The 17,163-nt window shown below is 45.6% G+C and overlaps 1 protein-coding gene across 1 annotated transcript in view; it reads left to right on the top strand.

The window, feature by feature from the left end:
* DOCK5 (dedicator of cytokinesis 5) overlaps positions 1 to 17,163 on the top strand; it is a 206,005-nt gene that overhangs the window by 167,416 nt on the left and 21,426 nt on the right. Inside the window, exons 38-44 of the mRNA XM_054717208.1 lie at positions 3,074 to 3,193; positions 6,488 to 6,577; positions 9,208 to 9,312; positions 13,088 to 13,229; positions 15,401 to 15,482; positions 16,498 to 16,582; positions 17,028 to 17,114. Coding sequence (XP_054573183.1) covers positions 3,074 to 3,193; positions 6,488 to 6,577; positions 9,208 to 9,312; positions 13,088 to 13,229; positions 15,401 to 15,482; positions 16,498 to 16,582; positions 17,028 to 17,114 — 711 coding nt within the window. The remainder of the gene's footprint in view (positions 1 to 3,073; positions 3,194 to 6,487; positions 6,578 to 9,207; positions 9,313 to 13,087; positions 13,230 to 15,400; positions 15,483 to 16,497; positions 16,583 to 17,027; positions 17,115 to 17,163) is intronic.

Genomic DNA, 17,163 nt, shown 5'->3' with positions numbered 1-17,163 from the left:
TGAGTTGTAAGTAAATACGGTGCCACAGAAGTTTTCTCTCTATACTCACTAAGTACATTTATAGGGTGTTGTGGATATAAATACATCTATATGTCATGGGTCCCAAATAATTATTTCTGGCTCTGACCGTTCCTCCAAGTTCAGATGCAGGAATAAACTGTTCTTTCAGTGTCAATCTTTCAATGACTGGTAGACAGCACACACTTCACCTGTCAGTCACAGAAGCTGTAATTTCTCACTGTTCTGGATCCATTCTTTCCTCGCCTTTCTCCCCATTTCACTAAAGGGGACCACCTTCTACCCAGTTGCTCAGGCAAGTACCTGACATCATCTTGTATTTACCCCCTCCCACACTTTCCATCAGCAAGAACTGTGGACCCTCTGTGCACGGTTTTAAAAAAGCTCTCCATTTTTTTTAAAGCTGTGATATAGTTGACATATAACACTGTGTACATTTAAGGTGCACGTGTTGATTTATATATTGCAATATAATTACCACCGTAGCTAACACTTCTATCATGTCACATAATTATCGTTTATTTTTTGTGGTGGGAACAATCAAGATCTAGTCTCCTGGCAACCTTGAAGTCTATAATACAGTATTGTTGTCTGTAATCACTCTGCTGTGTGTTAGATCTTTGGTACTTGTTTATCTACTGGCTACAAGTGTGTAACATTAAACTGCCTCTCCCCAATACTCCCCTCCCCAGTCCTGGTAATGACCATTCTGCATTCTGTTTTCATAAATTAGGCTTAATTTATTTACTTTTAAGTATATTTTTACTAGAGGCCTGATGCACAAAATCTGTGCAAGAGTAGGCCTTCCTTCTCCCGGCTGCCGGCACCAGCTTCCCTCTCGGGGACCCAGGCTTCCCTCGCAGCCCCGGCTTCATCCGGAGGGACGTCTGGTCTAATTAGCATATTATGATTTTATTATTATATATTGATTTCAGAGAGGAAGGAAGAGGGAGAGAGAGATGGAAACATCAATGATGAGACAGAATCATTGATCGGCTGCCTCCTGCATGTCCCCTACTGAGGATCAAGCCCACAACCCGGGCATGTGCCCTGACCGGGAATCGAACTGTGACCTCCTAGTTCATAGGTCAATGCTCAGCCACTGAGCCACATCAGCCGGGCTAAATTTAACTTTGTTAGACTCCTTATCGTACAGTACTTGTCTTTCTCTGTCGGACCTACTTCACTTAGTGCAATGCCCGCTAGGTCCATCCATGTTGTAAAAGGCAGGATTTCCTTCTTCCTCGTGGCTAATTCCATTGTTATATGCACAACATCTTCTTTTCCCATTTGTCCACTGATGGACACTTAGGTTGTTTCCATGTCTTGACTATTGTGAATAATGCTGCAGTGAACCTGGGAGTGCAGATCTCTCTTGATCCTGCTTCCATTTCTTTTCAATCCGCTTTTTAAAAAAATCTCCATTGCCACCATCCCGGCCCACGCTGCCAGCGGCTCTCTCTTAGAGAACCACAGTAGCCTCCTGTTACATCTCTCTTTCTCCATTCTTTCCCCCAGCAATTAATTTTCTTGTGTAATTTAATATTTATTTGATACTAAAATAGTACTTGTACATTGTTCTAAGCCAGTGGTTCTCAACCTTCCTAATGCCACGACCCTTTAATACAGTTCCTCATGTTGTGGTGACCCTCAACACAATATCTGTGTTTTCCGATGGTCTTAGGCGACCCTGCTAGCGGTTCTCAACCTGTGTAGAGCTGTAGAGCCTAAGACCATCGGAAAACACAGATATTTACATTACGATTCATAACAGTAGCAAAATTACAGTTATGAAGTAGCAACGAAAATAATGTTATGGTTGGGGGTCACCACAACATGAGGAACTGTATTAAAGGGTCGCGGCATTAGGAAGGTTGAGAACCACTGTAAAGCTTTATCATGAAAAACAGGAGTCCTTTAGCTCACACTTCCCCAAGGCAGCTGTTCACCACTCATCTTCAGATTTGAGGCACTAAAATCTTACTGTATATGGGTTAGAGGAGGCTTGTTGACTGTGGGATGATCAGAAAGAAGCACTCACTGGTATCCGTAGCCATTAGATGTTTTTATTTGTGCTGCTCGGAAAATTAAATTATCCTATCCTGACATAGTAAGGTATGAGATGTGGATACAACTTTTTCCCCCAGATAGCTACTCACCTAGTTCTTTTTGTTTAGTTTTCCATATGGACTTTGGAATCATAAATTTAAATTTTTAATTTAGGGAGAATTTTCATGTTTAGGAAATAGCATTTTCTTATCCAAAACTGTGATATGACTTCCTATTGTTCAAGTGTGCTTTTGTGCCCTTCAGTGGTGGGTTAAATTTTTCTGTATAAGAGTCTTCATTTTCCTTGTTATGTTGATTCCTAGATACCTTTTCTTTTTAGGTTAGCTATGGCAAAAATACACGTAACATGAAATTTGCTATCTTAACCATTTTAAGTGTACAGTTCAATGGCATTAAGTACATTCACATCGCTGAGCCTGGATATTGTATCATTTTGGATTGATTTCAGGTTGGATCCTTTCCTTCTACTATCTTCAGCATGGTTATCTCTTCATGTGAAATCTACCTCTAAATTATTTCTGAATATGTCAGTTTTTTAACCCTCTAATTGACTTAATTCTCTGTACTTTGGTAGTTTTTCAGTTGGCACCCTTCGTAAAAGCTTTGATTGTGAAGAATACAATCATTGTACACAGTGGCAATTTTACCCCCTCCTTTCCGCCTTTATACTCCTGATCTCTTTCTATTGTCTACTGTGCAGATGCCTGCAGTACACAGTACGCAGGCGCTGTGCTGGCTGGCGGGGGCGCCTGGTTCCCCACTCGCGTGGGGATGCCTGGAGTGCGTCCATCACATGGCCCTTGTTTTCATACTGGCTTGGATTATGTCTGTGTGTGCAGTTTTTTATTTCATGAATAAATCTAAAACACAATATGGGTGAGTCACAGATATATGCGATGTTTCTGCACCTTTTACAAACCAAATGTTTGTTCATCTCCTTTAGTTAATGGCTGTGTTGCGTTCATCTCTTTCGTTTGCTTTTCAGTGGTCTGACAAGCCCTGTGTGCCCCACCTGCTTCAGAGGGACAGCTACTATGTGTATACCCAGCAGGAGCTGAAGGAGAAGCTGTATCAGGAAATCATATCTTACTTTGACAAAGGCAAAGTGAGTGTGGGATCGCTTGTTTGATATTTTGGGGGGGGAAGAGGAAAATGTCAGCAAGACCGCAGTGCTCTGCTGATGCCGACCAGCCAGAGCCAGTGCAGAACCCACCGTGAAGGCCAGGGTCCCAGCAGACAGCCCTTACTTCAGACGCCACAGTTCAGGAGTCCCCATGCCCACATTTCCAACCACTTGGCTGTAAATTTTGAGGGAGTCCTATGGGCCCTCTCGGGTCTGAGAATATGCTGGAACAGCAACCACAACTTGGTAAAATGCTGCCCTTACAATTATAGTTTTATCTTGAAGGACGCAAATCAGGGCCAGCTGAGTGAAGAAGTGCCTAGGGCAGAGCTTCTGTTTCCCTCTCCGTGGATTCAGAGCACATCACCCTCCAGGAGAGCTCATGTGCTCGCTGGAGGGAGCTCACGTGAGCCGCTATATGGAGTTATTATTGGGGTTTTATTCTGTAGGCTTGATTGATGGAATCATTGACCACGTGAGTGAACTCAGTCTCCAGCTCACCCTTCTTCCTTTGGATCTGGCTAATATCATGTAGCTCAAGGCCCCAGCCTTCTAATCACATGGGTGGTTTTTGTGGGTTTTTTTGGCATGGGGCCCACCATTCACCTCAGTAGCATAAACTCAGGTGTGGTTGGAGGGTCTGCCATGAATAACCAAGACACTCCTGTCACTGGGGAAATTCCAGGGGTTTAGGAGCTTCCTCCCAGGACTCAGGACAAAAACCAGACAAGTCCCTCATTGGACAGTAATGACTCATGACTTATTCTTTATTATTCCCATATGAACCTTTGCATCCTGGTATTTTTAACAGAAGAGAAAATAAATAAATTAATGTAAGAAGGGCAATAAAGATCAGTTATCTTGACGACACTTTACCAATCCAATGGAGAATATAATGGGCAGCCTTCACGCTCCCCTCTTAAATATTGCTGAGGGTGGGAACCAGTGCTGTCACTTGCAGTGCATTCTCTAGAGATTGTTGGCTAACACCTGGTGCACATCCAGCATCCAGATCACGCCCTGCTGACCCCATACGCTGTAAGTAATGACCAACTTAGATGCCGACAGGGGCGAGAAGGTAAAATAAACATAGGAACTGGGCCCGGAAGTTGTGGTCTGTGGTCAACTGGAGAAAGCATGTCCACCTGAGATGCTTTAAAAAAAACACACATATATATATGTATGTATATATATAATAAAAAAGGGGTTGGGGGAGAAAGGAAAAAAAAAATGCATCTGCTATCCAAACGAAACAGATCCCGATTTGACCAGTTTCGGAGCCTGGAGAATTCCTGTGGACTGCCACGTCCAGCCAACATGTCTTGCTTTACCAGGGGGCCTGTTGGTTACGTGAATAAATAAGCCACATAATCATCATGATAAAATAGCTGTCATCTACTTAGTGCTAGTTTCTGTTTGGGGAGATTTCCAGGCTTTTTTCCTAATTTACTTTTCCCCGTACCCTACAAGGTAGATTTTACCTCTGTTTTACAGATGAAGAACTTACGGCTCAGGGAGCAAGTGTATGTGTTCAAACATTTTGGTCTTCTATGTGGAGAGCGGCTACAGTGTTTGGACAGGTTCAAGCCTTGGACTGATGAGAGGGCACAGTCCTCTCATGGCCACGTGCAAGTCCCAGCTTGGAGGGCAGAGCCCTCCCAGCACAATTATAGACAACAGCTATAGTTGTAAGCTTGGTTCTATGGTCCGAACACGTGGCCCCACGTACCTGAGTGATCTGGGCTTGATAGAGTTCAGGTGCATGTAATTGAGTAGGATCGAAACCCACGAGAATGTTGTAAACATCTTGACCACGCCCTTACTTTGCCGCGTGGCATCTGGCTATAAAATAAAGACACAGCTTATAGTCCGTGGCGCTGTCGCTAGCTCTCCATCAGAGAGGCTCTCCATCAGAGAAGACAGCGTCCCACCGAGACCCAGCTTTCATTCTCTTGTCTGTCTGTTCTCAATCCTTCACTGCCCCCACTCAGGTTCACCCTTGGCCGTGCTGGCACGGCACACTTCTACACCACTTTACTCTTAAAAATCACTGAGGACCCGAGAGAGCTTTTGTTTATGAGGACTGTATGTGTTGCTACTTACACGTTTAGTTCTTGAATATTTACTTATTTATTCTTTTAACGATGATAACAAGCCTATTACCAATTAAGATAAATAATATCAGTATTAGTAAGAAGGTAATTTGATCTCATGGATTCCTGAGAGGGTCTTGGGGGCTCCAGAGACCAGGGACCACACTTTGAGAACCGCTGTGCTAGGCTGTCTCACTGTCCCTTACATAACTTGGCATTTGGTGAAATGAGAGAATTCGACCCATTGATGCTGTTGACTGGCTTCTTGCACCAGGCCCAGCCGATCTGGCCCTGAAACTTCAGAGGGACACATTTGGCAAATGGTGATTTTAAAATATTTCATTTTAAAATGTTTCACAACTGTATGAGAGCTGCACACACGTTTCTTCAGCAGCCAGGAACAGTGGGACATAGCACCTGGTTGACAAGAGTGAGGTAGGAAATTACCAGATGCTGTGTTAGTAATAGTGTCCACTCAAGAGGCATGTTATGAAAAAACCAGAATGAACAAGGGGTCAACCTGGGATGCTAGCCTCAGGCACCAAATGTGTAAGTTACAGCATCCGGCTGTAACTTACAAATCATAAATGCTCCAAGGCATTTTCTAAAACTCTCTGATTAAGTAGATAGTGTAGTTAGATATAGGGAACCAGTGCCCTAGAGATCATTGGCTAACACTTGGTGCCCAATTTCCACACAGCAGAACAGTTAGCCTTTCTTCCATCCATTTCCCCTCCTCCCAAACAACCTAACTGGAAGCGCGGCGCGCACGCACACACACACACACACACACACACACAGAACTTGACCTCATGCCAACTTGCCCCTCCAGCAAGGCTCTCACAGTCTCAAGTCCTAGGCTTTAGCACGGGTCGCCACCACTTTCAAAGGTCTTTAGTGCTCTGCCCTTTAAGCTCAGTGTTGCTTTGTTTGGGGACACATGGTGTTTGTTCTTCATGGTCTTGCGAACAGAATTACAGAAGATACCCCCTGGCAAGGCACCAAGACATAGTAGCTTTATGATGTCAGTAAAAAAAGTTCAGCTGATCCAGGCAGTGAGGCATGTCGGGAATATCTGCAGAAACTCAGCCCTCCGGACTCCTGACTCATTGCCCATTACTTTCAAGTGGCTTTTGCCGCTGGATCAATGACTACTTTGTTCTCCACTTTTCTTTCTCTGAAGATGTGGGAGAAGGCAATCAAGCTGAGCAAAGAGCTGGCGGAGACGTACGAGAGCAAAGTGTTTGACTACGAGGGCCTTGGCAACCTCCTGGTGAGTCTGGGTTGGAACATGGCAAGCCTCCAGCAGGGGTGCTCAAGTGAGTGTTCACGAAAATGTTTTGTAAGCTTAAAGGAAGTCAGGATAAATTATGTTCTTCTTCTTTTAAAAAAAAGATTTTTTTTTTTTATTGATTTCAGAGAGGAACGGAGAGAAAGGGAGAGGGAGGGAGAGTTAGAAACATTAATGATGGGAGAGAATCACTGATCGGCTGCCTCCTGCACGCCCCACACTGGGGATCCAGCCGGTAACCCAGTCATGTGACCTGACTAGGAATCGAACCGTGACCTCCTGGTTTATAGGTTGCAGGATAAATTAAAAATGAAAAAAGATAAAGTCCAAAAGCTGTCAGCCTTCTCTCTCCAGACTATCCCTGAAGAGGGCTCAGGCCCCTCGCCTACCGCCCTTCCTCCATCTCTGTCTCGTTTTTTCTGCGGACCCTCCATGTCTCCACACCTCTTACCCTCACAGTCACACCAGGCATGTTTCAGGTGCTTTCAGTGAACACCAGGCCTGTTTCAGGTGTTTTCTGACTTCTGTTCATCAAGACGACTTGCTCTGTAGCTCAGGTCCCTGCTGAAGGACGGAACTGCTCATCTTGGAGCCTTGCTTGTTTTCTCAGGGGTGCCGTTGTGCACATTTTGGTTAAGTTGCAAAATGCTTCTGATTCTCACATTCTGCCTCCCCACCGGCTCCCGAATGTTACTGAAGAGCTCTCCTTTCACAGGTCCCTGACTGTGTATTATGCCTGGCTGTTGGCACAGATCAGCTATTTAAAGCAATGCCCAATGGTAGGCCAGCACAATATTAATTGGATCATTTTTGGTAAAGGAGTCACAGAAGTTCAGGTCACCCATTGTCGTGCAGTAATAATTTATTTGAGGAGATAGTTGTCAAGATTACTTTGAAAAGGATTTGTCAGTGTGTTGGACCAGCCCCTGCCATTACGCAAACAATCAGTCATTAATTTCATAACTAAATCGAGTTGTGTTAGTAATGTAACAAGTGACCCTTCGAAGGGAAGCTTGGGGTGCAGATCTGTGCCTGGAGAGAGCACAGCAGTCCTCACTGCTCTGCATCCTCAGTCTCCGTGGTTTCAGTTACCCCCGGGCAACTGCAGTCTGAAATATTAAATGGAAATTTTCTGCAAAACAAAACAAAAAACAATTTATAAATTTAAATTGCACGCCATTCTGAGTATGGTGATGAAATCTCACATCATCCCACTGTATCCTACCTGGGATGTAAACCATCCCTCTGCCCAGCACACCCACGCTGAGATACTGCCTGCCCTTTATTCACTTCGTAGTTATCTGGGTTATGAAATCAGCTCTCACGGTACCACGGTGCTTATGTTGAAATAACCCTCATTTTACTTAATAACGGCCCCAAAGAGCAAGCGTAGTGATCCTGGCAATTGGGACATGTCAAAGAGAAGCTGTAAAGTGCTTCCTTTGAGTGACAAGGTGAGTACAGACAGTGTAAGGTATATTTAGAGGGAGAGGGAGAGAGACACACGAAGACCAGATCCACATTACTTTTAAGATAGTATAATTGTTATATTTTACTATTAGTTATTGTTGTTAATCTCTTTCTGTGTCTAATTTATAAAGTAAACTGTCATAGGTGTATGGACGTATAGGATAAAACATAGTATAGACAGGGATCAGTACTATCCACAGGTCAGGCATCCACTGGGGGTCTTGGAAGGTACCCCCTGCGGACCAGGGGGCAGCTGGGTAACACAGTCATGGCGGCAGGGCTTGGAGCCACCCCTCGGGCCCCTGGGTCTGCCTGCCTGCCTGGCTTTCTTTAAGGCTGACTCTGAGCTTGGGCTGGGAAGCCTCTCTGACAGGAAGAATTAAAGACGGGGCCGGGGGGAAGGGAGGGGTGCCAGATATTGAAACACAGAACGTTACCTTCACCTTTGGGCACCTGCAGCTGAACCAAGGGCTTTCACCGAAACCACCCGCATTTTGGGCACCTGCAGCTGAACCAAGGGCTTTCACCGAAACCACCCGCATGAACTGGAAGGTTCTTTTTTTTTTTTTTTTTTTTTTTTTTTTAATATATTTTATTGATTTTTTACAGAGAGGAAGAGAGAGGGATAGAGAGTTAGAAACATCGATCAGCTGCCTCCTGCACGCCCCCTACTGGGGATGTGCCTGCAACCAAGGTACATGCCCTTGACCGGAATCGAACCTGGGACCCTTTCAGTCCGCAGGCTGACGCTCTATCCACTGAGCCAAACCGGCTAGGGCACGAACATCTTCTTTTATCATTTATCTCCACTTAACTGCAACCGCCTTCGTTAATCTCAACTCCCTAGGGTCCTGAGCCCCCTTCAGGGGACTGTGAAAGCTGAGCTGTGCCTCTGCCATGGCAGCGTGCACCCGGTTCATCCTTCTGCAGACAACTTCAGGGACCCAGGCCTCCACGGCCCGGTCGTGGGCCCAGGTCCAGACCTCCTGTCCAACGAGAGGATAACGTTGTGCGGCAAGATATTTTCCAAAGACCTTTCATTTCTCTGTGTTACATGGGAAACAAAGTAAATAGATCTTTTTCCTCTCCCCACAACTGTGCCCTTGTAACCTCGCTGTGGAATGCCTTGTTTTGTTTTCCAGAAAAAAAGAGCCTCGTTCTATGAGAACATCATTAAGGCCATGAGGCCGCAGCCCGAATACTTTGCTGTGGGATACTATGGACAGGGCTTCCCTTCTTTCCTACGGGTAAGGAGCCTGAGGGTGGTCTCCACGCCGTTAGCCGTGCAGCCTGAAGGAGGGCGGGCTTCCTCTCTTTCCCAGATGGGCCTGGGGTGCTGGCAGCGGGAGGCCCGTGTTCTCGCTGTGGGAGGTCGGCAGGGAAACCGCTTCCTGAGCGGCGGCCTCTTCACCCCGCACCCGGCCACCTCTGGGATTCTGGCAGCTCTTTTGTAAAATGACCTTTCCCAGGTGGAATGAGAAGGGGGAAAACAGAACATCCTCCCTGGCTGCTGCTGCGGGTCAGGCCAGGGAAGAGTGCGGATGGATGCATTTGGTTGTTTATTTTATTTCCAGCCCGAGTGAGTTTGAAAGCAAATATCCCAAGGATAAGACGGCAAAAGTTTTGCAAAAATAAAAACAATCTTGTTGTAATGGTGAGAAAGGACTATGTTTTTCCCTTCTCAAAACTTTCCATAATGTGATGGTATTTTACAATCTAAAAAATAAACAAACCCTCTTATTTCTCCCACAAAGAAATAAGCTTCTTTCAGCAGCACTTAGCAATGTTTAAGCATGTATTGTCCATCTTCCTTCCCCTAATTGAAAGAAAAAGAAAAAGTGGGCAAGGGCTTTACATTTATTACAGTGCCTAACACGGAGGTAGTTTATTCATTCATTCACAACCATTCATCCATTCACATAATCCAGGCACTTACGAAGCATTTGAGTTACAGTGCTGATTATAATTCGATATGGCCCTTGCTCTCTTAGAACTTTTACAACCTAATATTTGAGATGCTAATTAGATAATCACATAAACAAATATAACATTGAAACTGACCAAGACAGGTATTCTGGGCTATATGAGTTGGTTAACCAGAGACTAGTTACCCAAGTAAAGTCAAAACCTACATTCACATAAAAATACAGTGCGGTGAAGGCCTGGGTTGGGGGTGGGGGGCAGTTGCGGGGTGCAAGGGGTCGATGCAGGGGGAGAAAGAGGACATCTGTAATACTTTCAACAATAAAGGCAAATTTTTAAAAATGTACATGGTGGTTTATAGCACCATTTTTCATACTCACCCAAGACTGGATAAGCAAACGATGATGCAGCCATACAATGGAACACTATTCAGTAATAGAGAGGAGTAGGCTCCTGATACACACAGCCGTGCGGATGAGTCTCAGGTGCATTATACTAAGTAGAAGTTAGACTTTAAGGTCTACATACACTGTGATTTTATTTTTATGACATTCTAGCCAAGTTAGCACTTACTATGGGGATGGAAAGCAGATCAGTGGTTATCTGATAGCTAGGATGGGGGGAGACTGGGCTACAAAGGCGTGGGGACATTTTTGGTTGTGATGAACTGTTCTGTATCTTGATTGTGGTCAGAGTTGTATTTGTCAGAACTCACAGAATTTTATACTGAAAAGGGTAGATTTTACTAGACGTACATTATACCTGAGTTTGTTTTAAGAGTCAGGAACAACTTCCCAGGGAATGCCAGCTTCGGCTGCACTTTGAAAGGTGAGCTGGGCATGAAGGAGGGAAAGAGGTTAGGACAAAGCATGTCGAGCACCGGGCACAGAGGCAGCTGGGTGAGCCGGGCCGATGAGGCAGGAGGGGTGGGGAGGGCATGCAGGCCTGTTGACGTGGGTGCTGTTGGCATCCTGAGAGCAGTAGGAGCGTTGCAGACTTGGTGCTGGCAAGGTGATGGCTTTGGTGTGGAGAATGGGTGGGAGGTGTGTGTAAGTACGCCACTAGGGTCTAGTGAAAATGTCAAGGAAGAGAGGACAGGTCGGCCTAGGGAGGTGGTTTCAGACAGAAATGGAGAGATTAGAATCATGGACATGAAGTCACAGTATTTGATCAGTGACGGGATATGTGGGTGAGAAAGAGAGATGTCGAGAATGATTTCCTGGTTTCTGGCCTGCATAACTGGAGGGCATTGGAGTCACCACTTAGATAGGAATACGCAAAGGACAGAGTCACGGAGGAGGGGATTAATCCATTGAATTACTTCATTCAGTTCATACAATGTGTCTTGCTAATATAGGCAGGGAAATAGAACCTAAATGCCCTTGCGAGTTATAGACAATTTCCCCAAACTTGGAATATGTAAATTACATTATCCTCTTCCCCCATCCCAGCGAGGTCTCTTTCTCTACTCCTTCTGGCAACTGCACCTCTGTTCTTCCTGCTCCAGGGCAGTGATCTCAGAATCCTTGTTGACTTCCCCATCTCTGTTGTCCTTCACAAAACACCAGAGTCAAGCACCAGATCCTGGCGCTTCTCCTGCCCCACCCAGTGCTGTCTCGGATTCCTGCAGCTGGAGGTGTGCTCCACCATCAGATTAGGTTGTCTGCACCACCTCTTTCATGATGTTGCTCTCTCCTTCCAGAACTTTCAGTGATTTCCCTGGGATTTCTGCCTGTCTCTCACGCTGTTCACGCTCTGGCTCTCCAAGCCCTTTCTTCTACCTGAACTCCACTTCCTGTCCTTGGGCCTTATCCCTCCTGTCACTGACCGTGCCTGGGCGTCCTCTCCCCTGTGTCCCTTCCTGTGTCCCCTCCCCTCACCCTATCTGCCCATCTAGGCCCAAACAAGTCCCGTGTCTTCCTTGAAGCCCCGTCTCACGTTGAGCTAGTTTGTGCGGACCTTCTGCTTGTCTATTCCTTTCACAGCCATTGTCCACTTCATGCAGTTAGTGCTTTATTATATTCTGATCCTTTTCCCAGGTAGTTTTGCCTGAGTGAGGAAATTTTATAATGCACGAATCAGTCACATACATCTTTCCCAGCTTGGACAAATTTTATCACCTATTCCAAAAGTTCTGGGAATTTTTACTGCCTTCAGTGTTTGGCCTAGAAGGTGTATTGCCTTTACGTTATTTACACTATCTAAAATTATCATATTTACTTATCTGTTATTCATTTTCTATTTCCACCGGAAGTAAGATTTGTGAGAGCAGGGTCACCGTATAGCCTGGTGGCTAGCATATTTACTGTTTGCTCAATACATACTTGTTATGTGAATGGATGAGTGATTAAAAAAAAAAACAAAAAAACATTTTACAGAACAATAATGCCCAAGTTTCAGTTTAAACTGAATGGGCTGCCAATCAATACTAAGTTCTCATCTGATCAGATAAGCAGAAACCTTCAAAACATGGCTATCCTTGAACTTGCATGGGCAAAACCATTCCTGTGCCTGGGGCCCAGGACACTTCTTTTTTTTTTTTTTAAGTCCATCCACAGTGATTTTCAGGATTGGCCAGGGACTGCTGTAACTTACTCCTGTTGCTATTACGCTGTCACTGTGTCAAAAGACATGTCTCGATTCTCTTTGTACTTTCATGTTCCCCATGGCTGAGTCACTCAGAGTGCTGGTGCACAAACTGTCCCTGGACCGGGATGAGACAAGGGGCTTGCTGAAGATAGATTAATGCACTTCCTTCCCTGAGAATGCCTTACTGTGCAAAAGATCAGCCAAACTGAACATCATTCCTGGCAGTCATAGATCCATGTTAGGGCACAAGCTCCTTATACTTCCTGTGGGTCAGTGTAGACTGTGGTTACTGGGCCAACACTGTGAGAAGCACTGCCTCTGACCAGCTTCCCAAATAAGCCAGGGGCCCTTGTCAGATGTGATGGCTCCTGTGAGGCACATAGTAGGTATTCAATGAGAACCTGATGGTAGGTGGCACTTTGGCTGGGATGGCTTCTTCAGGACCTAGATCTCCGGTCGTCCCTTCCTTCCTCATGTTTAATTATCGCCCTTGCTGTCTCTGACCTGCAGAACAAAGTCTTCATCTACCGGGGGAAGGAGTATGAGAGGCGAGAGGACTTCAGCCTGAGGTTGCTGACCCAGTTCCCCAACGCCGAGAAGATGACCAGCACCACACCCCCGGGCGAGGAAATCAGGTGCTCTCCGAAGCAGTGTATCCTTGCACGGGGAGGCCTGGCCCACAGGCTCCGGACCGCAACCTGCGGCAGCCCCGCCCAGCCGGGAGCTCAGGGTTCCGTCCCGTCTCTAAACCCATTAAACCACGTAGACTCGGTGTCCCAGTCTGTGTGAAAGCTTTGAGACCCTAATGTCCTCATCTCGTGGTTATGACGTAATCAAAGCAGAGAGATGACAAGCAAATCTTGAATGTGAAAGGATATATTTTAGAGCCACATGGGAAGCTTGAAGAGAACAGACTTCCTGTTCTGAATTCTGGATAAGGACGTATAGCTCTCTTTGTATAACATACCATAACTTATTGAAAAATCAATTACACGCATTATCAAAAAAAAAAAACTAATACTAAGGGCTCCATAACAAAGTTACTTCTAAAGCTTTCTCATGGGTTTTATGCTAAAATAAAGATGTTAAAAACTGAACAGAGTTCTGAAAGGGGTAAATAAGGCAGAGCCAGTGTGGCATGGTAGATAAGAAAATGGACTCTAGAGGCAAACTGCCTGGGTCTGAGTCCCAGCTGTATCCCTATGTCACTTTGGGCAATTTACTTAAGTTATCTGTGCCTCGGTTTTCTCATCTATAAAATGGGGATGATCATCATTCTTCCTCTTGGGGTTCTTATAAGGATTGAATATGTAAATATATGTAAAATACTAGGAACAGTGCCTGATACATAATAAAAATTCATATATATTAGCTATTATAGACATAGGTTGGTAAATGGCTATAGAAAGAGATAATAATAATAGTTCAATAGACAGACATACCTTTAAGAGTAGGAGTGACCCGTTAACACATAGTGGATGCTTGGAAAAGAAAGCTCTTCCAGGATAAGGCCTTGGGTTATGGGGGCTCAGGAAACAACAGAGGTGCCTTCTTGGCGTGGCAGTGAGAGAGGTCTTCTAGAAGTGGACTTAGAAGCAGGAGCCTGGTGCTTGGCCTTCGGTAATGTCTGCAGAGCCATTTGACCTTGCCCACGTTGCCCCAGTTATCCAGGCCTTGGCTTTCTCCTCTACAAGGCTGAGAAAGAGTTTATTCTCCCTCAGTACCTAATGGCACTTCTGTGAGGATCAAAATAAAAAGGAGGTCATTTGTAAACTCAAACAGCATAAGCCATAGCCCAGTGGTTCTCAGATTCTCAGATTTTATTACACAGAAGAATCCACACACAGAGATTCTAGTTCATTGGCTGTGAATTCTAATTCCGCATTTTGAATGAAGTCTTCTGGTGACTGCGGTGCAGGTGGACTGCACACTTCACCTGGAGAAAGGCTGGTAGTTCTAGACCCACATGCCTTAACCTGCAGTTTAAATGCTAGAGGCATTGAAACCGTATACCTGCGCTGGTGAAGACAGTGAAAGTCATTCCAGAGATCAGATCATTCGATCAGAGAAGGCCGCCTTACCCCCGAGCCTGACTTCATTTCCCAGTGGTGTGGTCTGGATTGTCTCAGATCCTCAGATTCTTCATTGGGAAAAGGAGATTAATAACCTGGTAGTCACTGTGTTTACTGGAATAAGATTTTCAGAATGCCTCATACAGTGCCCAGCCATGGCCCTCGGTAAACAAGTGGTGTCCAGAGACTGGCTACGTCAGAGGAATGTTGTCCAAAAGAAATTATTTAAAAAGTTTCTTTTTTTAAATATTTTATTGATTTTTTACAGAAAGGAAGGGAGAGGGATAGAGAGTCAGAAACATCGATGAGAGGGAAACATCGATCAGCTGCCTCCTGAACACACCCTACTGGGGATGTGTCCGCAACCAAGGTACATGCCCTTGACCAGAATCAAACATGGAACCCTTCAGTCCGCAGGCCGACGCTCTATCCACTGAGCCAAACCGGTTAGGGCTAAAACAGTTTCTAATCACTTTTTAAAAAATATTTCATTGATATCTATGTTCCTCTATTTTCCCCTGGGAAGGCTGTTTGCCAGTTGTCTGACCAAAAAAATGTCCTAGGATGATGACTTCACGAGGCATTTAGGAAATAGGAAAGGGAGCCCCCTCTTCCATGGGGTCCTGGCATTTGGGAAAGGGGAATGGTCAGTGCAGGTGCCATTTCCATCCGTAAAGCAGAAGGGACAGGCGGCTTTCTCCTGTGGCAGCTTCATGGCCCGTCCCTTATCCTTCCTTAGCCAGCCCCTCAGACATGCAGTGTTTCACCGTCAAGCCGGTGATGAGCCTGCCGCCCAACTACAAGGATAAACCCGTTCCGGAGCAGATCTTAAAGTAAGTGTGTTTTAAAACACCCTTTATCTAGAAGTACATCAAAACCAAAGTCTTCATTGCAGTTTGGAAGACCTCCTGTTGTCTTAGTAACAGAATTCAGGCTGCTGTAACAGAATTCCATAGACTGGGAGGCTGATAAACAACAGAGATTGCTTTCTCACAGTTCTGGGAGCTGGGAAGTCCAAGGTCAAGGCGCTGGCACATTGGGTGTCTGGTGGGGCCTGCTTGTTTGGTTCATAGATCTTCTCCACGTGTTCTCACGGGAAGGAAGGGTCGAGGGAGCTGTCTGGGTCTCTCTTATAAAGGCACGAACCTATTAGGGAGCCCCCTATTCATGGGGGCTCCACCGTCCTGTCCTAGTTACCTCCCAAAGGGCCCACTAATACCATTACACTGGGCGTTAGGATTTCAACATAGGAATTTAGGGGGGACAAGAACATTTGGACCACAGTAACTGTCCATTCCGTTTTCAGTATAAGACAAGACCTTAGTAACGCAAAGGGATGTGAGGATTTTGTATCTTAAGCAGATGGAGGGAACTCAGGAACTTCACTCTCAGGTCCTGTGAGTTCCACCCTTTGGGCCTCTAGACCAACGTGAAATCCCTAGCTCTTACGCTACTCAGCGGGCTCACTGGTTGGTAGTGGCTTATTCAGCCTGCCTGGTGAGTTCCCCAGTGACTGGAGGTCTAATTCCTTCTGAGAAGCTAAAACACCAGTAGGATGGATAGAACCGTTATAAAACTATACAGATGCGTTTACAAACGTGGCCATAAATACATACCTATTTAAATTGTGAGCTGTGAAGTAGATTCCTAAATGATAAATGTAAGGTGTACAGTAAAACCAAACTGCGCCGACGTCAGCCCTCCCTGTAGAGGCTGTTGGCTTTGAGAGCTCAGTGGGTAAGGCTCGGTGTGCGGAGGATGTCTCATTTCCCCAGGCTTTGTTGCAGCCAGATCACGGAGAGCCTTTTCTAAGAGCTGTGACAACGTCGTGGCTGTCTCTTTCCCCAGCTACTACAGGGCCAACGAAGTGCAGCAGTTCCAATATTCGCGGCCATTCCGGAAAGGAGAAAAGGATCCAGACAATGAATTTGCTGTGAGTTCCGCCCTTTGGCCCCTAGAGAAAGGTAGACTTGACATCCAAAATAGCGGCCTTCCAGCTCACCAGCTCATGCCGCAGAAATGATGGCGGCCCGGGGATAGAGGCTTCGTGTGCCCATTGCCAGGACAGCAGGCTGTCATCCAAGTAGAAAACTAGACCAGGAGTCCAGAAACTGGGCTCTACTCCTGGGCCTGCCACGTCTATGGCTGTGAGCAGTCACCCCTCTCTGGACCTCCAAACCTCCCATCCAGAGGGTGAGGGGGCCCAGAGGGGAGGACCTTTGCAGCTTTTAATATCCAGAATGAGTACATTTTTAGAGAAAATACGGCCTTTTCTCTAAGGAGGCATTTGAGAATGGAATCTCATTTAATGGAACCAGGGAGTTTTTGCTCTTCTAAACGCCCGGGAGCTGACCAACATTTCCTCTTCTTTCCACCAGACGATGTGGATTGAAAGGACCACGTATACGACCGGGTATACCTTTCCTGGGATCCTCAAGTGGTTTGAAGCCAGGCAGATTTCAACAGTGAGTCCTTTGAAACTGGAACTCAGAAAAATATTTCTGTCTCCAAATA

This window comes from Eptesicus fuscus, chromosome 6 (assembly GCF_027574615.1).
Source record: "Eptesicus fuscus isolate TK198812 chromosome 6, DD_ASM_mEF_20220401, whole genome shotgun sequence".
NCBI lineage: Eukaryota > Metazoa > Chordata > Mammalia > Chiroptera > Vespertilionidae > Eptesicus > Eptesicus fuscus.
This window is presented reverse-complemented; position numbering and strand designations above follow the sequence as displayed.